Source organism: Nelumbo lutea, chromosome 1, assembly GCF_056320005.1.
Source record: "Nelumbo lutea isolate HS-2025 chromosome 1, American lotus-T2T, whole genome shotgun sequence".
Lineage (NCBI taxonomy): Eukaryota > Viridiplantae > Streptophyta > Magnoliopsida > Proteales > Nelumbonaceae > Nelumbo > Nelumbo lutea.
In genome coordinates, this window is record NC_142684.1 from 25,848,619 (window position 1) to 25,875,633 (window position 27,015).

At 36.8% G+C, this 27,015-nt stretch overlaps 1 protein-coding gene across 1 annotated transcript in view; it reads right to left on the minus strand.

Annotated features, from left to right (window-relative positions):
- LOC148874021 (dentin sialophosphoprotein-like protein) overlaps nucleotides 1–27,015 on the minus strand; it is a 53,019-nt gene that overhangs the window by 17,150 nt on the left and 8,854 nt on the right. Inside the window, exons 3-7 of the mRNA XM_088966448.1 lie at nucleotides 18,638–18,711; nucleotides 12,392–12,466; nucleotides 11,779–12,137; nucleotides 1,007–1,075; nucleotides 835–923 (exon numbers count right to left, since the gene is read on the minus strand). Of these exons, the coding sequence (XP_088822574.1) occupies nucleotides 835–923; nucleotides 1,007–1,075; nucleotides 11,779–12,137; nucleotides 12,392–12,466; nucleotides 18,638–18,711 (666 nt within the window). The remainder of the gene's footprint in view (nucleotides 1–834; nucleotides 924–1,006; nucleotides 1,076–11,778; nucleotides 12,138–12,391; nucleotides 12,467–18,637; nucleotides 18,712–27,015) is intronic.

Below are 27,015 nucleotides of genomic sequence, written 5' to 3' on the forward strand. Positions count from 1 at the left end.
TTGCTTAGAGGAAAAACCGTCATCTTCTTGAGTTGCCCGTGGATTACTACTCCATATGCATGTTCCAAAATGCTTCTGGATGGATGTTGTTATGTGTGCTGCATATATTATCAATCGTATACCGTCTAGGTTGCTAGAGTATAAGGCCCCACATCAAAAGAAGATGAAAAACAAAGGGATAAAAACTGTCTACAGTCAAATAGTCAATTTGACTGGCTATGGTTCCCTTCTCGTATTCAAAGTCCAAAAGATTAAGGCTGTCTACAGTCAGAAATTTGTCTGATTATGTCTTATTGTGAAGAAAGGAGTGAGGAAGAAATTTGCTCTGTATTAAAAAGAAAAGAAAGAGGGAAATGTATTGTTTTAAGTTTCTCGATTGTATCTTTTTGTTTCTCATTCTTGTACACTTAAGTATGTAAAGAAACACAAATGAAAAATTCTTTTCAAGAAGTACTCTTTATTCTTTTTTTTTGTTCTTTATGTTCATTTCTCCAAGTCAAAATCAAAAGGTATTCTCTACTTTCTTGTAGAGGATGTAATTAAGGGGAGCAATCTATATGATTCCCTGAATGGGCCTTAGATTTGATTGAGTGAATTATAATTTTGCACACCAACAAAACAAATAGTGATTCCAATTGAATGAAAATTACATCATTTTTCTTTTAATCATTATTTTTTGTTTATTCTTTAATCCACAATAATTGTTACAAATTTGCTTATTGCTTTTGTTTTTAATGACCTTGATCTGAATAAGAATAAAGAATCTTAAAGAAATCATGCAATTGAAATAGACCAAATTAAGCTAACATTTTTGTTATAGAAATTACAGGGTACCTTCCACTTTCAGATGAAGGTTTCTTGAACGTTTCAAAATCCACTCCTTGTTTTAGCAAATATCTTCCTGGAGCTTGAAAAGTTGCAATCTGATGCTCAAGATAAAAATAAGAATGAATAAGTTCTTTTCCATTTGCTATATGCGTTTACATAAAGGGGTTCCACTACTTACTCTTTTAAGAATAGGATCAATCTTCCTTGCAGCATTGGGAATTGTGTCTCCAATTGCTTTCTCCAGGGCCTAAAGGGGGGGGGGGGGGATCAAGGTAAGTGTTTGATTGGCACCAGCAAAGTTAACTTCAAAGCATAACAGATATCAACATAGAAAAATCTTTAGAAAAAGAAGAAGAAGGAAGAAGCCAATTAACATAGTAAGATGCAGTAGCCTTTTAAGACAGGATACATTAATAAGATACAATCCGAGTCCTGCAATTGCATACTGACAAACATACAATTTGTTTTTTCTTCTAATAATTACAAAAAGTGTAAATGATATCAGGAGCAAAAGTTCAGATTAAATGTAATTCACAATGAACAAAATAAATAACTAATTAAAATCACCTGATAAAAAAATAGAAACATAAAAGAGAGAACATAATATGATGCAATAATCATTTCAGCCAACATATATAATATTATACAATCCAAGAGCTGATACTGCACAAAGATGTTCAATTTTTTCCCTCTTCCATGGAAAGATATTGTACCTAAATAAGACAAATTTTAGTTGTGAGAGCTAAAAAGATAGACCAAGTCAATCTACACTCTTTTCTCAATGTGTATGCCATGTCATTGTCATCACCAAGTGTGGTGAGCAGGTTGAAAGAACAAGTACATTTCAGGTCCACAGATCCATCATCTATTTTTACCTTTTCCAAACTATCAAAAAAAGAAAAAAAAAAAGACATTGCTTCTTTTGTCTGTTCTTCTTGTTTCCTAAACTAAAGAAAAAGAGGTCAAACATAAGTTCAGGTACAGTGATCAAAATACCCCTGGCCACCCAAAAAAAAATGCATAAAACAGCATACAAAGGACTATAAAACTCAGCAACTATAGAACAGCAATAAAACAAATCTGAAATGGTTTCTTGATACTCCCTCTCAAGTTGAGTATAGATGCCAATCATAGTAAACTTGCTTAAATTTGTTTGTATCTTAAGTTTTACCACTCATTTAATAAAAACAATAGTCAGTTATATGTCTGAAGTAAAGGCAGGAAAACTACTCCAAATTAGACTTTATAATAAAATGTCTATCAACTTCTATATGTTTGGTTCTGTCATGCTGAACTAGGTTGTGGGTGATAGTAATAGTGGCTTGATTATCACAATACAACACCAGTGGCTTCTCAAAATCAACTCTTAGCTCCCCAAGTAGAGACCAAATCTAGAAGATTTCTGAAACACCAAGTACCATAGCCCTATACTCTGCTTCAGCACTGGAGTAGGCAACAAATCGCTGCTTTTTACTCATCCAAGAGATAGATTCTCACCAAGCAAAGTGCACATCCAGACATAGAATGCCTATTATCAAGAGAATCAGCCCACTCTACTGAAGGGATGAGAGATCCATCACATGGACGCCCAAAGATTGCGGAATAAGGGGCGAATTTCAAAAAATTTTTCCTCTCCCTTTAACTGGGAATCACATTCCCTATTTAGAAAATCATATTTTCAAGGATAAATCTTGAACCTTAAACTGAACCAGATCTGAACCAAAAGGAATGGGAGAGAATAATACCTGATACGGAGAAGTAATATCTCCCAACGAAGGTGTTCACGCCCAAGGAAGGATCCAAAGACTGCTCCTACTGAAGATGGCGCAGTGCAGGATGGAGCAGAATCAGCAGTGTTCTTCCCCAAGAACTCTGTCCTTCGCAAGAAGCAGTAGAATGGAACGTGAGCACAGCTTCCTTTTCAATCATTTCTCAAAGAACTGATGTCAAGATCCAATCTTGACTTCTCCCACAGCTGGAGATCGAATTGGCAAACAGGGCGACAAGAGTAGGGAGGCGACAAGAGAGTATTCGCAGGCTGCAGAATTCTCTCTTTTTGATTTCACCACTAAAGAGGATCTGATGTGTTTCTTGTTGGTCTCTCTCAAGGCTGCCGCCCCCTCCTTTTTGTTAACATAAAAGATCAGCTCCTAATCCCATTAGGAGGTGCTTATCCAAATCATATTTGGATCAACCTTCTCTTCTAGTGATAAGGATAAACCCTTATCTTATCTGCAGATTAGATTAACTTTATCCTAATCCCATTAGGAGTTTTCTAGATCTGAATCACATTCAGATCTGGACTCTCTGAGTGGATAGGATTAAGACCCTATCCTATCTGCTAATCCATCTCAGAATTTGCCCATTTAATTAACTAAATAAATAGCCCAGTTCGAAATGGGCTTTAGGCCCATTAAGCTTATGTGCTCACTCAACCTTCCTAACTGCTGCCCAGTTGAGCTTCCTTGTATGGCGTGGGACCCAAGCATATCTACACATCAGCCACATGGGTTCGGCCTAGCCTTTGTTACAAGGCCTGGTCGAATACACTGTTAAAGACAGTGCACCCCCTGAAACCCATCAAATGGGCTCTATGGGCCCAACACTTACCCTAAGTGGTCCCTGGACCAAGCCACCTTGTAACACCCAGGGACTATGGGCAGATGCAAGATTAGCCCATCAGGTATTATCCTCAATGGTCTTACACTTAACCTCTCAGCCCTTAATGATCATATACTGCCCAATAAGAGATGACCTCTCCCTCGGCTACAAGGAACAATGTTGCACTCTCCACTTATATGGATCCCGGGAATTAAAACCTTTTGCAAACATTTTAGAAACCATAATATATATACTTTTATATCTCATATAAAATATACTTTGCAAAACAAATCTCAACGGTTGAAATCGGCTGCCGGCAGTCTTGGTTTCCAACAGTGAGAGCGCATCCTCGATCATTACCTTTGTCCGACAAAGGGGCTGATCCTGTCACTATGATCACCCACTCAGATGAATTCTCGGATTGTCCCAACATACCCAGGTTTTGGCCCCCGCTAAGGATCTCACTGATTGGTACATCAAAGACAGCCCGATCCGACACCTAGTGCAGTATCATAATCGAGTCTAGGAGTCGGGTGTAACTTTCCAGTTTTTCCCATCAATCTCCAAGGTCTAGGGCAATACTGGAAATCTGGTCCAGTTCAAAGATTCAATTAATCCCACACTGTATGTGCCTGGGGTCTCACCCCGGTAGCTGAGACAAGCCACCTCAATCGACTTGATGGCACTACAGTGTCAGCCTTGACAGGATAGGTCTCCCCAGATCGACCCACTGGCTGTGAACTTTCTAAACTAACATGAGTCTCAATAAGTGTCCAGTTTAAGGGTATTACACAGAAACATACCAAGGGAACATGAATCAAATATGCACTTTTATTCATTTACAATAAACTCATAAAGTATATCAATTTTGATTGAAGCTAAGGGCATACAAAAATTCTAACATCTACATTAGCAAAAAATTCCACTTTCATGTCACCATGATTGGCAAAAAATATACCTTTGCTTGGCTCTTTCTTGAGATAGGCTAAAATCCTCTACGCCATAACAAGATAAGAGCTTTTAAGAGCATGCATGTGGCTAACAACACCTACTACATTTGAGATATTTGGCCTAGTCCTGCATAGATATAGAAATCTGCTAACCAATTGCTAATATCCTCCAACATCTTTAAGAAGCACTCCATTAGTAGCATTAAATGTATGATTCAATCAATTGGAGTATAGATAAGTTTTACTCCCAATGCCCTCTTCTTACAAGGACTGGGCTTGGGCCCAAACTCCAGGTTTTTTAATATTTTAGTTTATTTTGGCCTTGGAGTGAGCAGATTGAGCTTGACCTTGGGCTCAAGTCTTAGGTCCAAGTCTAAGTTTGGGCCAGGAATGTCTTAAACTTGCCCAACTTGCCTATGTTGCACTCCTCTTGTTAAGTAGGTTAAGAACATACTTGCATTAGAAGACAAATATCCCATGTTTTAACCTAGCAACTTTGATGCCCAAGAAGTATTGAAGCTCCCTTAACTCTTTAGATCAAATTCTTGGTGCAAAAAGTCACTTAAGCCTATCTATCTGAATAGGATTATTACCAGTCACTACTATATTATCAACATAAACAGTAAGTGCAATCAACAGAGTACCTTCCTACTTAATAAATAGGGCATGAATTAAACAGATTATGAATACCTAAACCTTTGCAAAGATCCCCTAAATTTGTCAAATCATGCCGTGGGTGACTGATAACCCCTTTAGGGGTTGTCCTAGCTCCTACGTGCATGCATGCGTACAGGTGCACACTTGCATGCAAAAATAATATAATATATTTTCTTAAGCTCACAACCGCTATAAGGGATTCTTCTACCACAAGCTGTTTTAATATTAAGCTTGCTAGTGGGCACTTGAGTGCTTCATGCTCAAGCTTTATAGCAAGCTATAATTTTAGGGGGTTTGGGGGACTACCCCTTAAATAGCTGCAGCTATACCTTCCCCTTGTTCTCATTGCCATGAAAGCTAGGTGGTAGAACCATATACACCTATTCATGTATATCACCATTAAGAAACACATTCTTTATATCAAATTGGAACAGAAGCCAGACTAAGATGTAGCAAGTGATCAATGTTTTTAAAATCATGTGATACATGACGATTCAAATCAAATCAGGGTCAAAATGATACAAATCATATATATTAATCGCCTTTGGAATTAATCGTACGATTTATAAATAAATCGCTAATTTAAATCTTGAATCATGATTCATACACGATTCAAACGATTAGGTCTGAAAGCTTAATTTAAGAGTAAATGACCATTTAACCCTTCTCCATTTTAATGTTTCACTTTTACATCAAAGGGCAGAAATCTCATTTTAGTTATAAAACATAAGATAGCCTCTTTGGTCGATCAAATGTAACTTACCATTGAAGGCCTTTATGATTGCTTGGAGAGAATAATTCCAATACATGAGATTGAATCATAGTTGGGGATCAAATGGACAAGTTCAAGGCAGCAGAAAGTTTATTTGGTAGAGAAACAACAAAGCTTTCTCAGAAGACAAAGCAACCGGGTATGTAATTAAGGCAATTAATTAATTTCTCAATACTTATTAAGTACATTATTTTTTCTTTTGAGTTTGTTATACTTGATCACTTACATATTAAAACTTGGCAAAGCAACCATATAGTGGGATAACTATGGAGATGACACAGCAGAATTGAAGAAATTGGCAATCTGTATTTTGAGTTTGATATGCAGTTCTATGGGTTGTGAAAGGAATTAGATAACATGGGAGCAAGTAAAGTTCCTATTCCTATAATTATTTAATAGATTAAAATTTATGACAAGGGTTTATTAAATATGAATTTATATATTTCTTGATTTGTAATGTTTCTAGACACATTAAAAAAGAAGGAATCATTTGGAACAAAAGGTATTGAATACTTTAGTGCTTGTTAAATACAATTGCCAACTTGGGAACCAATGTGAGAAGAGAAAAGTTGAGCAAGGGCTTGATCTAATTTCTCTATCAGACATGGAGTCAGATGATGAATGAATAATTGAAAAGGAAGATCCTGCCTTATTGATGAAACCACATGGATGGATATAGGAGAGTATTTTACTGAAGTTGAAGGAATTGTGGATAAATAGAGGAAATGCAGTAGGTATTATTTTGTTATTATTATAATTTATAATTTATAACTTTATCATTTTATTCAAAATAATCATAATTTGCTCAACCTTAGGTCCTAGGGATCTACACAAGAGGAGAAGAAAAGGGACAGTCCAACTTCAAGATGAAGAAGAAGATGACGACATTCAACTTGATGAGAATGGGGATGATGATATAGAAGATGATGGTTGATATATTTTAATGGACTAGTATGTGTGTGCGTGCTTTGCACGTGAATTTTATGATGATGATGATAGTACATAATATGTTTCCAAAATTTTGTACAATTGTTTTTATATTTCTACGTCTATAAAAAATATTCTTATTTGTCACACTTATTATGGTTCATTAATATAGAGATGTGCCCAAATGATTTCTACATAATTTATAACTTCATGAGTTAACACATTTGACCTGAAATGTTGAGTTGATCTACCACTAAACAGGAAAACAATTTCACTTTTGGGTTAGCTTTGAATTTTGTATTTTATTTATATCATCCATAAAAAAAACAATTATTGTTTATCGTGTCTAATTTTTAATATGATTAATATAAAATATTAGAAATGTTACCAAATATTTTCTACAAAGTTTCTATCTTTTTCATTTTTTTTTGTATTTTTATCTTTTCTTAATTTTTATTATTTAATTATGACCCACCACCAAGGAAACAATTTCATTTTTGGGTTAGTTTTAAAATTTATATTTTATTTCCAACATCAATAAAGTAACTGTTATTAATTTTTTTTGATAAATAAGTAACTGTTATTAATCACACTTATCCTTCTTTTATATGATTAACATAAAATATTAGATAAGTGCTTAAATGTTATGTACAAATTTTGTTTGATAGATAATTATGTACAAATTTTTTATGTTATTACATAATGTTTTTGTGTTTTTATATTTTCCATTTTTATTTAATAATGATATCAAGGGTTGACACATTTGACTCAAAAGGTTGAATTGTTAACCTGCCACCACAAAAATAATTTATTTTTTTTGGATTGGTTTTAAATTCATCATGGATTAGCCCACTTGGCCCAAATGGTTGAATTGCTTACTCGCCACCATGATAGAAAAATGATTCCATTTTGGCTAAATTTTATATCGTTAAAAGTATTAGATGTAGATCTAATTGATAGAATTTATTTGTTTTGATTTTGTGAAAATAATATCTTAAATATAGGATTCAATAAAAGAATGAGAGTAAACATCCTAAGATAAGCCTTAATGAGAAGGAATTGAATGAGGACAAATGTAGTAGTTCAAATTACATTTTGTGCCCTCAATTAGAGGGACCAAATTCAAAAATAGGGGTATTCTAGTTAAGAAGAGGATTCAATGAATGTTAGTAAGAGTTAATACATTAAAATGAGTGAGAAGGATATGAATGAGGAGAAAAGTGGTTTTTCAAATTACATTTCTGTCCTTAAAATTAGACAAGGACCAAATTCAAAATTTGGGGTAATTTAGTCAAACAAAAGTTCCACACCATTATTCACAGTTTTAATAATAGTATACATAATCATTAAATGAAAAATGTAAAAAGACATTTTTTCTTTAGCTTGTTTTCCAATTACTGAACAAAAAAAGTACTATTGTGTCTTTTTGATCAAATAAGCACTAAATGAAGAAGTAAAATAACAATTTTGCCTTTGCTTGTTTTCCAATTCAAACTTTAGAGAGAGGGCATTTGTTGTCCAATTGTGTCTTTTTGATCAAATAAGCACTAAATGAAGAAGTAAAATAACAATTTTGCCTTTGCTTGTTTTCCAATTCAAACTTTAGAGAGAGGGCATTTGTTGTCCAATGAAAATTCTGGAAGCCAAGGACACCTATTTGCACTTTTATAGATAGTATAAGGCTTCTTAGTTCTTAGTTATTTAGTTGACTTATGAAGTTCTACAGTGCATAGTGAGGCACTTTTTTGTATTTTTTGTATAGGGAACCTAAATAGTATATTGAGTTGCCCCAATCATCTTTTTTGTTGACTAAAGTCTTGGATCTATTGTCACTGTCATGTACAGCTCATATTCATATCAAGACGATTAAAGATATTGATTGCTTTTTATTGCTGAAGAAAAGAATGAAATTAGAGTTGTCATTAGCGTAACTACCAGTCTGTCATTACTACTACCTATTTATATAGTTATAAGATGTTTATTGGTTAGAAAGCTTGTGCAAAGTCTTTTTTTTTTTTGAGAGAGATTTAGGTATATTTTTAGAGTTTTTAATCTATGCCATACATCTAAGTGCAACCCTTAGCCACCAATCTTGCCTTCTACCTTTCAATAGTACCATCAACCTCATATTTCATAATGAATACCAACCTACATTCCATAGGTTCTTTGTTGTTTGGTAAATCAGCTACATCCCATATCTGATTCTTCAACAAAGAGTCCATCTCTTCTTGCATTGCCTCTACATTCCTAAGGACAGACGTAGAAGAAATAGAGGAAGGCTTTGTAGGATGGAGACAAAAATTGACAAGACAAATATTGAAACATATAATGAGTGATAGGAGAATGATGTTTGCCTTTATGCGAGGCGATGGAAAGATCAAAACAACTAAAAACAAGAGATAATGAAGGTGTAACAACAAAAGCCTGCACCGTACTAGAATTGTGTCTACTTGGACAGGAACTTTTTTTTGAGGAATGGTAACTTTCATTTCAAAAAGAAAAATGTTGGATATACAAAAGAGGATTTACAGGACAGCTCAAATAAGAAAACAAAACAAGACCAAAAAGGATTTCCCTCCCAGCGTGTTTTGTTAAGGTAATACCCAGAACAAAACACTCTCAACATCCTAAGAAAGCAAAACACAATCATTCAAATAGCCAATGTCAATCCCCCTGCCCTCTTCTAATGCCACCACAACTACTACACTCCATCTAACACCTCTTTCCTTTCAACAATCTCATCCCATGATTCCCCTCCCTCCCCTACAAAAGTTTTTTCCATTTTTTCTTCCTTTCTCCTTTCTAATTCTTCAAAAGCTCTTCTAACAAATGCCTCTCCCCCCAAGTAATCCCAAGCAATTTCCAACCTCCACTTCCCTATTAACAATTCTTTTAGGACCTTGTTGTATCCACTTTTCTATTATGAATAAAATTACCTTAACTTCAAAAAAACATTCAGCTTCATGTTTCTCCTTTCCTCCCAAAGAAACTTCAACAGCTTTTTTCCTTATCTTTATTTCCACCAATCTTATCTCTGTCCTCTGCAGCTATAGAAGTCCCTCACTCCACTTCAGAGCAATCTATCGATTGATCTTCATATCTCTGAGAAACTTGATGCACAAAATCCACCCCATTAGAGACCACTCAAGTCAAATCTTTAATTTTTGCACCTTTTCTCTTATACACACTTTTGTATTTATTTGTAGGATCTGCCACAATATATGAAGTTTATTATATGCCATTTTATAATATTTGTTTTTTGATAGTAAAATAAAAAGATGCTAAATACAACCATCAATAGGGTGATAAGACAGAACAACCAAATAAACAGGCAACAACCCAAGAAGAAAGACACACCTACACACCCAACACCCTCTTCCCATCACAAACAAAAACTCAATAACACTCTCTCATCTCTGGACAAACAGAAAACAAACAAAACAAAAATTCCTACACAAAGCAAGCATCATGACCCCACCCTCTGTCTTCAATCCTTTCCATCAAATAATTCCTCCTGCCCTCCCTCCTCATTCAAAATTTCTCCTTAAAAAACGAGTTTCTTCTGTCTCTCTTCCCTTTTGTTTCTCTTAAGCTCTTCAAAAGTTCTCCCAGCAAAAGCCTCTCCACCTAAGAAAAATAGGCCTACAAATTCGCTAACCTTTACATCTCCGTTGACCTACTTCTCGATCTCTGTACTACCTTCCTCCTCCCACTGACCCTATGAAGAAACCCCAACAGTTCTTTCCAGTTTCCACAACTGCACAACCACCTTCCCTTTCCTTCTCCTCCAAGACTCCACTTATCAGTAGGGCCTGCACCTATTAAACCTACTTTTAGCCACGAAACCACCTCAGTGACATGCATAATATGAGATTTACTAGAGCTCCTGGGAGTCTTTGAAGGTACCAGAACAGAACTAGGCTCATCCTTTTCGGAATCCTTCCTTTGATGCCCCAAATCAACTCCTAGCTTTCCCACAATACTTTCAGTAACCAGCTGACTACTTCCAACTTCAGAAAAGCACACATTATCTTTCAACACACCTCCTTGATCAAAAACCTGAGGACGATGCCTAGCTACTGTCTCCACTCCCTCATATTTTTCTTCAGCAATTCTTTCTTCCATATCATTCTCAACATACCTCTCCACTGTCGTTGGTGCCTCTAACAAATTTATAGGCCCAATCTCTGCCCCCTCTTTCTCTCCCCCTGTTCTTCCATTGACCTCAGCTGAAACTAAGTCACTCCTCCCTGAACCTTGGAAAAACTAGGAAAAGACCTTGAAACATCTAATAATGTCTATTTTATAATGTATGTGTTGATTAAGGGTTCAATACAGCATTTAGTAATGTATGTGCTGATTAAACCCTAACAAAAGAAAAAAGATAATAAAAAGAAATTACTATATTAACACAAAATGAATATTTTAGTTTAACAATGTCTATTTTATAATTATAATCTCAAAAAATTAAGAATATAAAAGTATTTTATAACACAATGTACAAAACTGCTTGGTGACTAGGCAAGGCGAGCCTCCAAGGGCGCCTTGTCGCCTAGACACCTGCCTAGGCGTAGCCTTGACGACTATGAAACAGCATAAAAAATATTATAAAAACTATAACAGCAACCATAAAACAGCAATGAAACAAATCTTAACAGACCTCTCAATACTTATCTTTTCTTTCTTTTTCTACATAACAATTATTTGAAGATTGCAGAAGTAAATAAAATTTAAATAAGTACAAAAAACCAATCTTACCAAAAAAAGTGCAGAAAACCAATGAAAGGTGAGGTGGAGTTACATAACAGGTTGGCTAGCCTGAGTCTATGATGTTGGGACTTTGATTGTAACTTATTCTTTATTCTTATTAATACTTAATAAAGTTTCAGTCATCCATAAAAATAAACCAATGAAGGAAAGTTCCAAGCAAATATCATAATGGAAAAAGAAAAATTAGATTCAAAGATCAAATGATCAATCAATTCACTCGAAACAAATGACATGATGATTAAAACATTGCAGTCTCAGTTTACTCAGTTTTACCTTTAAGGTCATCCCTTTTGGGTTCTCCATAAGTAGAGTAATCAGCGTATTCTGCAAATCCATTGGTTTATCTCCTAAACTCACTTTACTTCCTGATGCTTCTCGTGTGACTCCATGAACAGCCTTCCGGGTGATTTCTCTCTCATTGTTGGAAGTGTTCTCTTTGCTCATCACTGGTGCAATTGCTCCTTCAATGCTTGTATGGCCCTTTGTAAGATTTCCACTTCTCAAGGGAGATGTTGAAGCAGCAAATTGTTCAGGCGGAGATGGAACAGGTGAAACTGATGGCCTGCCCTTAGCAGTAGCAGTTGAAGACAATCCTGGTTTGAATACAGATTTAGGAGGACCACCCATTGCAACTGATGCAAAACATATTTAGGGAGGGGAATAGAGTGCAGCATGTCAGTATTTTAACATCACCAGTATTTCTAATCAAAAGTCATAACTGTAGAGAACCTACTAAATGGTAACAAGAACATCAACTCCCAGGTGTATGAGTTTTGATGATTATAAGAAAATTTGGGAAACACATTTCGTGAGTCCCTTTGTTCAAGCCACGAGGATGGGTTTTCAGGTATTTTTATGAGATTTAAGATTAAGAGTCCCTGATCACCTTGAGTTGATTCAACTTTCCGCTTCTTAAATGCAGGCTCTTTCTTTGACTTGAAAGGCATCCACCGTGAATTAACTATCCAAAGAAAAGGAGAATTGTTAAGTTAGACATGCTTCACAAAGAAATGAAATTCAAAGGGTGAATTTTTTTTTCAATGTGTGATACCAACTGATGATAAGAAGAATCAGAAGCCTAAAAACTAGGCATTGAAATTGAAAAGCATATATTCTGAGTAAGTTTTCTGAAGCATGGGTCTGCAGGTACTTTATGAGATCTATGATTTTAAGACCATCCTCTTAACCATTTGAAGTTAAAATTAAGGGAAAATATATTCATATTGCTATTAGCTATTGGCTATTTTTTTGCTTCTTTCTTTTGGATGAGTAGACATAATGCACCAATGCAAGAAAACAGACATAATCCCATATGCAAATCTCAAAATATATTACCAAAAAATTGATATATCTACACATCTAACAAGGATCAGAAATAATCTTTCCCCAATTATTTAGTCAAAAAACCTAAAACCTATGTCAGATGGATATGGGTACAAGTGTTGGAATCTAATATGGATATGGAATATCAGGGTTTGCCAAGCCTAGTAAAATATGATTTGGGGATGGAATGGATATATTTGAGCCTTTATTTTTCAATCAAATACTTTTTACAATAGGTGAATAATGAAATAAGTGTTGGGAAAGCAAACAAATTAAATGCAGAAGATAGATCGACACAAATGACACTAAACAATCAAAATAATATATAGATAATTGTACTAAATAATCAAATATAACAAATAAAGAATTCATTCCCGAATTTTTCCTAAGATGTCTAGGTTCTATTATAACATATTATGGATTCAACAAAGAGAGGATTATACTCTACTTTGAAGGTGTTCTTTCAGTTCCATTGGTAAAGAAGATTCTAACAAAGCTGAAAAAAGGCCTATTGGATTTCATTTTCCTTTCTAAAGATAATCTTCAAGTAGAAATCAATCTTGTAGCATCACGTACAAAAAGAAATAGCTAAATATACTGAACAGGAACTATCACTAAAATCCAACATCCAATTTAGCAAAACAACAGCCCCTTTGCACAACAGAGTCCAATGAGGAATCCAAGACAAGAAAAGGCATAAGATCCTGCACTCCTTAAACACACTTTCTTACCGGTATTTTAGTCATTGACAAAAAATTCCAAGGCATTCTTCAGGAGAAGCCAACAAACAGCATGAAATTTGTTGTCCAACCTCTACTAATAAGATGATCAACTTTCAGAATCTCACGTTGAATTTCTACCCATAAAGCAGGAAAGCCACCTCTCAAACCCAAACCCACAATCTCATGGTTGTCAAGCTGAGAGTTTACCATTACACCAAGCAATGGCAATTAGAATGATGTTATTATGCAATGCAAATTTAGCATAAAAGCAATTAGAATCAGTAAACTATTATGAAAATTTAGCATAAAGGTAATCAAGAATATCAATCACACAAACCTCTTCTCTATCTATTTTTGGTATGTGCCCCCACTTCTTGCATTTCATTAGATATGATATGTGCCCTAGCAATAAGACCCTTTCTGGAAAGACCTTTGGGTAGGAACAGACTTTTCAAAGACTGCTTCCCAAACCTCTTCTCCATCTCATCCTACAAATCTAAGTCAGTTTCCAATTTTGCCCCCTTTTCAAACTTTGATTATCATGGGAATTGGATTTAGAAGGGACTTTGAGTAACATAAAACTAATGAAGTTCTTAATTTTCTCAAAACCGTAGAAGTAGTAATCTTGGACTCTTCATTACCTGACACTTTGACAGAAGGATCTGGTCAGCCACCTCCTCTGGACTATTCTGATGTTCTTTCTTAATTTGCAGACCTTATTGTTCAGTGATTTTTCACTTGAAGGCCAACATGTCTGATTTCCTTCAAAAGAAGAGACTAAACTGGTGCCAATTCCCAGAAATTGGTCTTCTTGTAAACTAAGTGGAGAAACTACTTACCACTTGCTAATTCCTGTCAATTTGCTTCTAGTAAAATGATGTGCAAATGCACAAGTGTCACAAGTAAACTCTTCACCACACCATCAAGTGCCTTCACTATGCCCGCGACGTGCCACCAGAGCATCATCAAGTGTGTCTTGGGTGGGCAATACATGTATTTTGTATGGGGGAATGCCAATGGCGTTTTTGTAATTATCAGTATGATTTTTCAGCAGTAGTGATGTTTCCTGCTGTCACTCCCCCAAAAGCTTAACTTATTCTTTGATGGGAGGTAGGTAGTCAAGTGAACTAAGAATGTGCAAAGGTTAACACTAAACTATGTGCTTGTGTTTGCCATCATTTTATGCAATACAAAGAGCCTTTTGACTAATTTGTGTGCCATCGTTGTTGCTTTGTTCCATATGCTTTCTCGACACAATCGAGCGCCACACAGGACCTCATCGACTAGCCCCATGATACAAGGGCTGCAGGTTTTTTTTTTTTTTTTGAAAGAGGTAAAAATGATATCTATATTGGTCAAATTGTCAAAGACTTAAAGTGGCTCACCAATATTTGAAAGAGGTAAACATTGAACAGCTTTACACCTTGCTCTATAGACAATATCCTTAGAGGGTCACAAATGGTGGCCTCTTATTCAACTACAAGACCAAAAGCTTCAGCATTGCAGACTCCACCACTGCCCAACGAAATCAAACTAAATTTTGACAGGTATGTTTTGGACAATCCTGGTATTTCAGGAATAGTAGTATTTAGAGATGAACCTAGAATCATATTAGCCATGTGCTCCAGACCCATAGGTGATAGGTGTTAAAAATTCCATCAGATCTGAGCTGTTAGTGGCACTGCAAGGACTAAGAATGCCCAGATTATTGAAATACAAAAATTTGAAGACGGAAGGGGACTCAAGGGTGGTGGTAAGCTGGTTGAAACAGAATAATCAACGACAATGGCAATACCAACACAAAATGAGGGAGATTAGAAGTTGGTACGAGGGGAAAAACTACATGTTCTTGGGTTCAAAGATCAGAAAGTAACTTGGCTGACACCCTTATCAAGCAAGGAGAAAACATCACTTAGTTGTTTTGGGGCAATTTGAACGTAGAAAATATGTAAATAGGTTAGTGGGGAAGAAAATGAGAAAGATGCTAGGGTGGTGATTTTAGATGAGACACATGTACTTGGAAGTGCAATCAATTTGGAAACAGCGGTGAATACAGAGTTGGAAGTAAGTAAAATTTTGAATTTGTTTTTTAGCGAAGGAGAGGAGTTTGTAAGGAAAACGTTCAAAGAGTTGGAAGAAAAATACTGTGAGAAACAAAAAAATAAGGAAAAAGCATAAGGAAATGATGAATCGGGGGAAGGAAAAGGAAAGTCAATGAGCATTCAAGAGGGGGTGCAAGGCTATGACAAGGAAGAAGAAGATTCTGAAGGTTTTGGAGAACAGGTGGCGGCTCAAACTTTTAAAAAGAATGTGATTCTCGAATTAGAAAGGATTATTGACAAGCATAAAGATTTTTTTTTGGGTCAGCAATTTGATTAAAGGTGGATTAATACAATTTGATTACGAGAGTGTAATCCCCACATATAAAAAAGTAGATTATAAAGATGCCCAATAAAATTGCTGCCTTGCAGCCCCTTGTTTTGCTAGGGCATTAGCTATGCCATTTGCACTCCTTCTAACCCACTTGAAATCAGCATTTAAGTCCTTCGCCAACCTTTCAACTTCCCTGAAAATATGTTTGAGAGTCCAAGGAATTTGTCTATTACAATACACCCATGTAATAATTACTTTTGAATCCCCTTCCACCTCCACCTGTCTAAATCCCAATTGCTTTGCCAATCGAAGTCCATGCAGCAATGCCAACAGCTCTGCCTTCACAGAGTTAGTAATGCCAATTGGCCCTGAAAATAAAGCTAAAATCCTGCTCTCCAAATTTCTGATTGCTCCACTTATTCCTGGCATTCCTGGGTTACCCAAGGAAAGTGAACAGTTGCCTAATACCATAAGAAGGTTTAAGAATAGAAAGCTTCATCAAACAGCTCAAGTTTCAAAGGCTTTTTCAAGATTGAAGTTGGGCTTCTTTGGGGCTGGTCCCAGTAAGAAGATGAAGAAAACAAAGAAGCAAAGAGAATCTTCTAATGCTTGTGGAAATCTGGAGTGAATAAAGTGAAGGTAGGTTGTTTGGTCAGTCTTGGGTTGAGATCATGCATGGATGTAATGTTCTATGGTTTTTCTTTGTTAGGTCTTGTTCTATGGGGGGCTAATTTTATCAAGTTCTGACTTCTGAGGGACAGTTAATTTTTTGAAGTTTAAGTTTGGAAGGAAAGAATAGTTGTGTGGGGATTTTGTTGGTTCCATGTTTCCAGGTTGTTGGCATTGGGTTGGTCTCAGTTGTAGTCTGGAGAAGGAAATTGGGTTTGGTCCCTATGTTTCTGTGTGGGTGATATCTTATCACCCTTTGTGCAATCTTCTTCTCTTTCTTCTTAATAATTTTCTTTTTTATTTACTACCAAAAAAAGGGTTTGGGTTAAGCTGCGGCTAGCCTAAACTTTATGGGATGTTTGGCCACTGTAATCAGTGTTGCATGGACATACACACAGACTCAGGAGTCAGAACCCAACAAGTGTCCAAGAGTCTGACTCAACAAGATGAGAAAACATGGATTTGCAGACATATCTATCGAAAAGCATATATTATTAAAATGATTCATAAAAATTGATATGAATGATGGCATTTGTTACCAAGTAACAAATGTTCTTTGTTACTAAGTAGCATTTGATACAAACAATGGCATCATCTTGTACATTAGCTGTTCATTTATATCAAATAAGCTAGGAGATAAAAAGGAATTGTTATATAGAAGTGTCCTCAAGAATCCATGGAGTGTCAATCTTTGATGCATTCCAACATGGAGACATTGTCCGTTTGGGAGAGTCCAAGCAACATTGGCTGTAATTACTCTTTCTTTTTGAATACTTAATAAAAATTATGATACTAAATCATGTGAAAAGGAAAATTTTGTAAGAGAACCATAAGGTCACCAATGTTGGGATACAGAATTATGGAATATAAAGCCATATGTTATGGATGGTGGTATTTTATCAATGTACAGTGAATTAGGGATGAATATTCTCACCACACTGAAACCCAAATAAATACTTAAAATAAGTATAAGTGGTTTGGGAAAGGACCCCTGAAAACACTAATAAGTACTTATGAAATAAGTGCTTATATTTCTCAAACCACTTATTCACCAAATATACCCTTACTGGTTTAAGGATAGACAAGCAGCCTTGTTTCTTCTTGTTTTACACGGGTGATTCAACCAATACACAGAAAACAGAAATGATGGTAGCATGCCTTAGACTTGTTTGTTTCCTTAATGATATTATGATCTATAGAGATCAGATCAGCTAAGATTAGGTGGACCTGAAGAGACTAAATACCATAAGCTAACTAGATCAATGATAAAAGGGCCTTTTGTTATGGGGAATTGGGGAAAAGCTCCTTACCTCATTAATCTTTGAAAGGGAGGGCTATCCATGTTATTTTGTATAACCTTGTGTAGCTCCTTATGTATACCTTTCATCCGGATAACATAAGATACAGTTATCCTCTTTCAAAAGAAAATGTTTATATGGAGCTGAATGTTGGGAAGTCAAGAAGCAACAAGCAAGAAACCCCTCTCCTCCCAAAATCCTCCCGAAAAAGAAATGAGGACAGTAATGACAACAGTGTTTTGTGTTTAGATGAATAGGTGGCAAATCAGAAAGAATAGGATTAAAGAGAACAAATTCACGGTAATCTAGCAGTAGCCTCTGTGGGTGATAAAATGAGGGAAAGTAGATTAATATAGCTTCAACATGACATAGAAGACTACCTATTGCAATAAGAAGTGATATGCTCCAAGTATATAGCCCTTAATAGACATCAGTAGAGGACATAGCCCTTAATGGACTGATATAGTGAAACAGAATTTATGTAGCCGGGCCCATATGGTTGGGATAACCGGATAAGTTTTAGCTGAATTTGAGTATATCAAGAGTCAATTCTTAATTTTCGTCATATCAGTATGTAATATGCCTTCAGTGCAAATTGAATGTTGATTTCACCTTGATAAAAAGTTAATCTATGACAAGAAATGTTTTCACCCCTAAAAAATTGGGAGGGTGCTCTGAGAAGCTATGCCAAAAGTCAGCTAGGGCATATGGGGAAACAAGAAGTGCAAAAATTCAAGAGAAACTCACCATCAACTGCAGCTGCTGCTAATGTCTTCATTTCATTCTTTACAGACGGGTTTCCATGGTCTAAGACAATGCTTCTGTTATAAGAAAAGAATAATAAACAAAGTCAATACAACAAAAGAAGCATAGCACATGAGGAATGCTTAAAGACATCTTGGAGAATCATAAGTATTTTTTTCTTTGATTTTTTTTTTTTGATCAATAACAATTTCATTAAAATTCATTAAATCAACAAAAGAATAATTACAACAAGGAAGACAAATACTCTTATCTTCCAAATACAATTTAAGCCCTCAAGAAAAGAAGAGAAAAAAAGAAAGGAAGAAACAATTAAGTTACAACTTAGCCCAAAACATTGAGCCCCTTTCTACCCCTTGTTTAGCTAATCCATCAGCTACAGAATTAGCTGATCTTTGAACCCAACTCATCTTAACTTCCATCTCCCGCACCAGCCACTTAAATTTCCTCCTCTCATTGCTGTAATTCCATAAGCCACTGTTGTCTTTATTCGGCCACCCTATCACCAGCTCCAAGTCCCCTTCAATTATGAGTTTTCTGATATTCATCTCCTTAGCTTTCTAGACTCCTTCCATAACTGCCAAGATCTCAACTCTAAGGGAGTCACCCACTCCAATTGGGCCTGAGAACAAGGCAGAAATGATCCCATTCCCATCCCTAAAAACACCCCCAATCCTTGATTGTCCAGGATTACCCCTACTACTCCCATCAAAGTTTAATTTTAAGAATCCAGCAGGTGGGGTGGGGTGGGGGGGGGGGGGTGGGGGGGTCCAAGACAAACTCATTACTGATTTGGTCTGTGTACAGTTTGCAATCTCACCCCACTTCCTCAACATGTCATCCACTGTGTAATCTGTGAATAGTTCTAAGGATTTCAGCCACTATACAACCCTTATATGGATTATAGCCCTTAGTTCTTCAGCCCTCTCAACTTCTAAGAAGATCCTAGAATTTCTTTCTTCCCATAATGACCAGCATACTACAGCCCTCGGTCCTCTCCACATAGTCATTCCCCTTTTCATACGCCACCTGAAAAAAGAAGGGGAGAAAAGACTCTACATGTCTGATGGAGGGTTCCAACTACGCCCAAAGAGAGAAAAAGCCCACTACCAAATTGACTTTGCAAATTGGCAAGACACCAGTAAATGAAAACCAATCTCCCCATCCACTTTGCAAAGAACACACCAATGAGGTGACAAGCAAGTATTGGGTCTCTTCTTTTGGAGCAGATCACCAGTGTTGAATCTTTCCAGATAGGCTTCCCAACAAAAACTACCAACCCTAGGAGGAATTGGTCTGCACCAAACCTCATTAATGGGGAAGGGGGGGGGGGGGGTTGCAGGACTGGTGGACTGGCTTAAGACTTTGAAGAAGGAAGCACAAGAAAAAGAGCCAATGGGGGTAGGGGTCCAAATTCTAGAGTTCACCTTAGTGGGGTCTAAGAAAACATTATCAAGAAGTTCAAGGAGGCTCGAAATACTGTCAAGGTCTGAGTCCCTCATAACCCTTCTCAGACCCAGGTTCCACCCATGCCAAGAACTGGAAGAGGAAGGGGTGATGAAAGAAGAAACTGGCTCATTTTTAAAATCAGAAAGAGCATACAAAGAAGGAAACTAGTCCTTTAGAGGAGCATTCCCCACCCAAGTACTTTTTTTCTTTGATAAGTGAGAATTATAATGAATTTGTTCAAAAATACAGAACAAGCATGGAACTCAAACTCTGAGATCAGAGGAAAAGAAAATGAACAACCAAAAACTGAAGAATAATAAATTTAAACAGAAGGAAAAAGGCATTATCTTTAGGAAAAACATTCAATTCTTAATTATTTTATGCATAAATAAAATGTGGAGAAAATAATAGTGCTGAAAGTGAAAACAATGCTTCTTTTTATTTATTTATTTACTTGTTTATTTATTTTTTAAATGACTCAACAACCAATTTGCATCATTCAGACTTTTTTACACATGTATAGAAGGAGATCAATGTACTAGTCTAGGAGTACCAGGACATACTAAACATTTTTTTATACGGGGGAAACCACTTAAAGCTGAAAACTCTATAAAATATACTATGGATTAATGGTATCTTTATCTTTTCTTTTCATGTGTTGGCCTATTATAATAAGACATAGAGTCATGCACCCTTTGCAGGGTCACAGAATGGACATCTTTTTTCAAAAACTTGAGACTTGAGAATCTGATCTTTTTCATTTTTTCATTTTTTATAATAAATAAAAGGGGAAATCTCACTGAAACCCACCCAATAAGTTTTTAGTTCACCATATACTCACAACAATTTAAAACTTCCAACACCCCCACCTATGACACCATACCCCCCTAATTGGCATCAACTCCCTCACTATCACTGTTCCCAATTGTATGGTGAAGTAAAAATTTGTGAGGTGGGGGTAAATGAAGATTCCCCTAAATAAAAAAGAAAAAAATTTATTAAAAAAAAAGAATAGGTACATCACAGGGGTGATAAGGGATCACCAGCCATACAATCAAACATAAGAGAGAAAAAATAGATAATAAAAAACATCAAAAGTACAATAGATTAACCCATTGGGAAATTTTCAAATAAAGAACAAAGTCCATTTCCAAGTGCTTCCTTTGAGACCCCCTCAAATTCTGGTAAAATTAGAATCCTTTTTTTTTATGAATTAAATGTGTTTAACAAGATTTGAACCTCCGACCTCTTATTTTCATATATTGCTTAATTGTGACTAATCCACCTCTTAACTTGTAAAATTAGAATCCATTCCATACTTCTTTTTACACAAATCAAGGCAACTTGGTCCCTTCTTCAAGATTTGTATTCAAAGATTTTTCTATCTCTCCTTCCAAATTTCCCAACAAATGGCAAAAGGAACATGGCTCCATGCTATCTTTGCCTTAATGTAGGTCAATGAGCAAAGACTTCTCCAAGGGATCTTGGCTTCCAAATGTCCATGTTAACGAGGCCGAAAAAGAAACCCCAAATCTGATCTTCCTAGATTGTAGAGATGAAATTGCTTTCCAAAGAAAATTCTGTCATCTTTCTACATTCATTGCATTGGCTAGGGTTATGTTGGAGAAGGTCGATTCAGGTTGCATTTGGGGGATTCATGTGCCCCCTAGAGTGGAAGCTTTCAAGTGGCCATTGTTCTCAACAAGGTGTTAAAAATTGATCATCTAAACAATAGTGATTTGCTGATTCAAACCTGCTGCACTATGTGTATAGCAGCTGAAGAATCAGTTGACAATTTCTCTTGTCCATTGACCTCTTTTGTATCAGAGCTTGTTAGCTTTTTATTTTGGGATTCTTGGGTGTGCTTAGCTTCTATAAAGCAAGTGATTCAGGCATGTCCTTCAGTTGCTATTGGTAGCAAGGTCAATGTGCTTTGAACTCCATTCACAATTTGGTGGCCTATTTGGAAGGAATTAATTAAAGAATTTTTATGCAAAGAAAAACCCAATAATTTGCAAGTGTGTGGATATTAGAAACTTCATTATGGCTTGGGCTCTTGTTCGTAAGAAGCTCAAGAATTTCAGACATAAAGATTTTGTCTACAATTGGTGAGATTTTCCAGGTATAGAAGGCAGTGTACTATAAAGATATCACTGCTTCAGGCCTTTTGTAAGTCTTTCCTTATAATTTCATATTATTTTTTTCATTACGTATCCAAAAAATCCATACACCCTATGATTTGTTTTCTTTTATTTTCTTATAGAGCATATTTGTTGTCTAAGTAATCTTTTGGTTAAGTAACCTATTTTTTTTATACTAAAAGCAAATTTTTATTAAAAGAAAAAGAAAATACAAGAGGAAGGTGATAACAAATCACCCAAGAGAAAAATGAGCCTCCAACATCAAAAATAACTCGCTCACCGCCAACAAAACCCCAACCCAAACTAAACAAGAAGAACATATGGATGAACTTCCAAAAACCAAAAGAGCAAAGGCACGCTACAAGAAACTTTGTCTTAAGCCAAACTATTCCTCCCCATCAAGCTTCTCTTCCTAGTCATCGCCCTCATCCCATCTCTCTCCTCCTTCACCTGTAGGGGTCTTCCTTCAATTCTCCTCCCTATGTCTGCTTTCAAATTCTTTAAAGGCACATCTAGAAAAAGCTTCACCTAAAAAAATAATCCCAACGCCTTACCAACCTCCACATCCCTATCCACAAGACTTTTAGCACCCATATTTCCACTAAAGTCCTCCTCCACCATAGCCATTGGCTTGTCACCTATTCCCAAGAGAACACAATCACCCACCTTCTCTCTTTGTTCTTCCCCCAAGGAATCAAACTTCTCCAACACCCCTTCATTGCCATAGGCTCCTTCAGGCTATTGGCACAATCCTCACCATGAATCTTCTTACTTGTTTTCTTTTTTTTTTTTTTGATCAGCAACATAGAAATTTTATTAAAATTTAAAAAGACGGATTACAACAAGAGGTTGTTAAAACTAGAACCCAATACAAAAAGAATCTCATCACCTTGTTAAAAATGGGCCCAATACAAATAATGTTTGTGTACTCCTTGCTTAGCAAGTCCATCTGCTAAACCATTTGCAGACCTTCCAACCCAACTTGCCTCAATACACACATGTCTTCACCCCTCTTCTCCTATATACTTGTGTATACTTGTTGCTAGGCCCAATTTCAACAAGCCTCGCTTTCAGGCACAAAAAGACCTTCACAACATGCACAAGATGACAAGATGAGATTTACTTGTACCTTTATTTCTCTTCACAACACCAACCCCTCACCGGAGACAATAGGACCTTGCGACTCCCTCTTTCTGCCCAAATTATCTCCAATTCTTCCTACTACCACTCCCTTAGCTGAAAAATTTTCACTAGTACACTGGGGACTCGAATAGTCCTTTGTCTCAACTAGAAAACCGAGCACCCGATTACCAACCGAAGCTTCTCCAATTTCTGGTATCAGTGTCATGAGGATCCAGACTATAACCAAGATTGGAAAATCGAAAACTCCCCATAGGATCAGCAGAAGATCAATCAACTCTTGAATCATCTTCAACTGGAACTTGTTGATCAACCAAACTTGACTGTTCACACTAACCCTCCACCAGAACAACACACTTCTACTCCTTCAAATTCTCCACCCTAATACCTCATAATTACCCAAATCCAATCTTCACTAGAAGACTTTGGTTGTGACAAAAAACCAATTATTTTCCCCTTATTCAAGAAACCCGGATTCTTGAGCCTTTTTCATAATCCCTAAAATGCCCCTCTAATCCACAACTACTAACTCCCTTCCCAAATTCAGGCCCTTCTTGCCCAAAACCCTTAGCTTCACCTTGCACATGTCTCAAACCCAAAGACATAACTCCTGGTCCAGCCCTCAATCCTTCACCTATGCCCTTATCTTCAACTTCCACGCCCCCTCTCCCGATTCTTCAGCTTCCACCAAACTAAATGCAGCATCTTTCATCTCTCTTCCTTGTCCAAACACCACCACCTTATCATCATTGAGCCAACACAAAGGAAGGAATCCTCCAACAAGTCAACGAAGATCAAACCTTTCCCCTGCAAAGTTCAAAATCAAGGATGATGAGACCAAATGGATTTGAGAGACTTCAACCAAAATTCTTGCCAAGTCAAGTTCTTCCCACAATTAGTCTAAGGACCAACCTTCCTAAACTCCCACATGTAACCCTAACAAAACGAAACGTCCGCAAGCTCCAGGCATGAGGGGGCTGCTGAAAACGTTGATCCACACCAAACTCTTACACTTGACTTCACGTAACGTTTCGACCAATGGGCACCATCCACCTACCTAACCTTAACTCTGGATGCCTAACCTTGTTGATTTCACAATCCAAAATATTCTACGTCTCCTCATTACTGTTAGGACAAAAAGAAAAAGGCCAGAATTTAGTTTCCTCACTCTAATACTTCTCAGATGCCAATCCACAGCCACCCACTTCAAAACTTCCCCCTCCTCTGGCTTAGCAATGACAAAACGACCAATAAGGCAGGTCTCTGGTCATCTGACTTGACCGAGGGTACCCCCATCAAGCCTCATGATCACTTCCCTGGGCATTCTACATTGACCTCACAACCACCACCTGGGCTTTCACTGAGCATGAAATGCTTAATCTGGCATGGCTGGAATTTTTTTTTAAAAGAGTTAATTAAGATTCATTAATAAAAAAGGGGGGCATGGGAAGATGTACAAAGCAGGGGAAGAACCCCTGTAAATTACAAAGGAGGAAGCTTGTCGCTATAAAGATGCTCTAAGAACACTCCACATTTAGCTAAGCCATCTGCTGTAATTTCAGGCTCTATATTTAATGATGGATATGGCACTGAACAGAACAGAATGGTGAAATAGGATTCATGTAGCTGACCCCCTGTAGATGGGAAGGGAGTCTCATGTGAGTGACATGAGATCATGAAAGATTTCCCCAAGTGAGTGGCCTGAGATGGTTTTTATTGATTCGAGATAGACAGTGGTAAAGGTTGCAGGGTGAATGGAAGATTGTCAATGGGTGCTTTAGAGATGATACATGATAGTGAGGGGCCTTGGGTTTCTGACACTATGTGAGAGAGATTAAAACCCTAGCATCCAGAGTGAGAGTGAACATCTCATTCAGATGGACCAGAATGTCAGTGAACACCTGGTATAGTCCATTGTATTGGTTTCCTTATTGTACTTGGTCATTCTATGAGAAGTTTTGGGTTTATTTGTGCCCATTATGTGTCAAACTGCTGTTTTTACTATTCTTAATTTGTCTTGGTTAATAAAGTTCTTGTTCTTTCTTTTTCTCCTTTTTTTTTTATTTGATCAGCAGATTAATAGAGTTATTGTTATCAATTACCAATAAAAAAACGTTACTAATCCAAAAAGTTTCTGAACTGTGTAGGACATATATGGGGAGAAATCCACTCAGGCATTCCTTTCTGCTCTTCTTTTTCTTCATCCTGCCTTCATCTCCTTTAATTACCTAGGCTGTGCTGCAGAACACAAGGTTGGGGAAGGAGAAGTGAAACCCATTCCTTCTTTATATCTATATGGGCTTTTCAATGGCTCTCATGATGGTTGGGTAACAGTGTTGTGCACAGATACAAACACAGGAATCGGAATCCAACATGTGTCCAAGAGTCTAATTCAGCAAGAAGAGAAAAAATGGATTCACGGATATGTCTATGGAAAAATATATACTATTAATTGGTTCATATTGTTTGAATTCTAACATTATATTGCCAAAAATATTGCATTTTTTGATAGAAAAGAAAAAGAAGAGAAGAACTGATTACAGTCATTGCCAGAGTGATAAGACAGCATCCAAACCAAACACAAAGCCAAAACAAAAATGCAAATAGAAAAGCAAGTAGTTCCTCCCCTGCTTGTAAGCATCGTTAATCACCTCCTTCAAACACTTCTTCCTGACCGTTTCCTTCATCATTCCACACCTCTCCTTCCCCTACCATGTTCATCTCTAATCTTTCTTCCTTCATTCCCCTTTCAAAAGATTCAAAGACTCTTCTTGCACACTCCTCTCTGCCCCAGAAAAACAAGCCTAAGCCCTTTCCAACCCTCTGATATTCCTATCGACCATATTCTCAATCTCCATTCCCCCTCTCTTCTCCTTATTATTGACTAACAATACCTCATCAATTCCTTTCTCTCCATTGCTGCCTCTTTCTTTCACCTTTAGCTTTGAACTTTCCTCATGTGAATCCAACAACTGGAGCTCCATCCCAACTGAATCTTGAACCTCAAAGCCCCACCCCTCAACAGTCTCCTTGTTCAAAGCCTTGGTCTTTGTTCCTTTTTCCCTGAAGACTCTTATTATACTTGTTAATAGAACCTGCCCCAACCAAACCTCCTTTCAATCTTGAAAAAAAAATTGGTAAGATGCATAATTTGAGACTTGCTATATACACGATCTTTCTTTAGAGCCTCTGGATCACTGATAGCTCCACCAATGATCACAGTCTTTCTTTTCTGACCCAAATCAACTCCAAGCCTACCAATTGCAGCCTGGATGTTCAAGAAATCCTCAGTCTTCCAGCAAGCCACTCTCATCCTCTTTACCCACATTCTTTGCACAACAAAAGTCTTCAAAAAACTTGTCTTCACCTCTTATAGAAGCCTCCCTTGTTCTCCTTCCCTTATCAATGCTCCTTTCCCCTATTACACCTTCCTCCACTTCATCTTGCACTCCGACCTTTTCTTCCTCCTTCCTTCTGAACATTCAGCAACCCAATCCATCAAACCTCTCAACCACTTCAGGTTGAACCTCAACCAAGAAAGAGCCAAAGTGAATCTATGTTACCAACTTGCCAATCGAACTCCAACCTCTCATTCTCAACACTCCCAACAATCTGCTCCCCTCGAACAGCAAT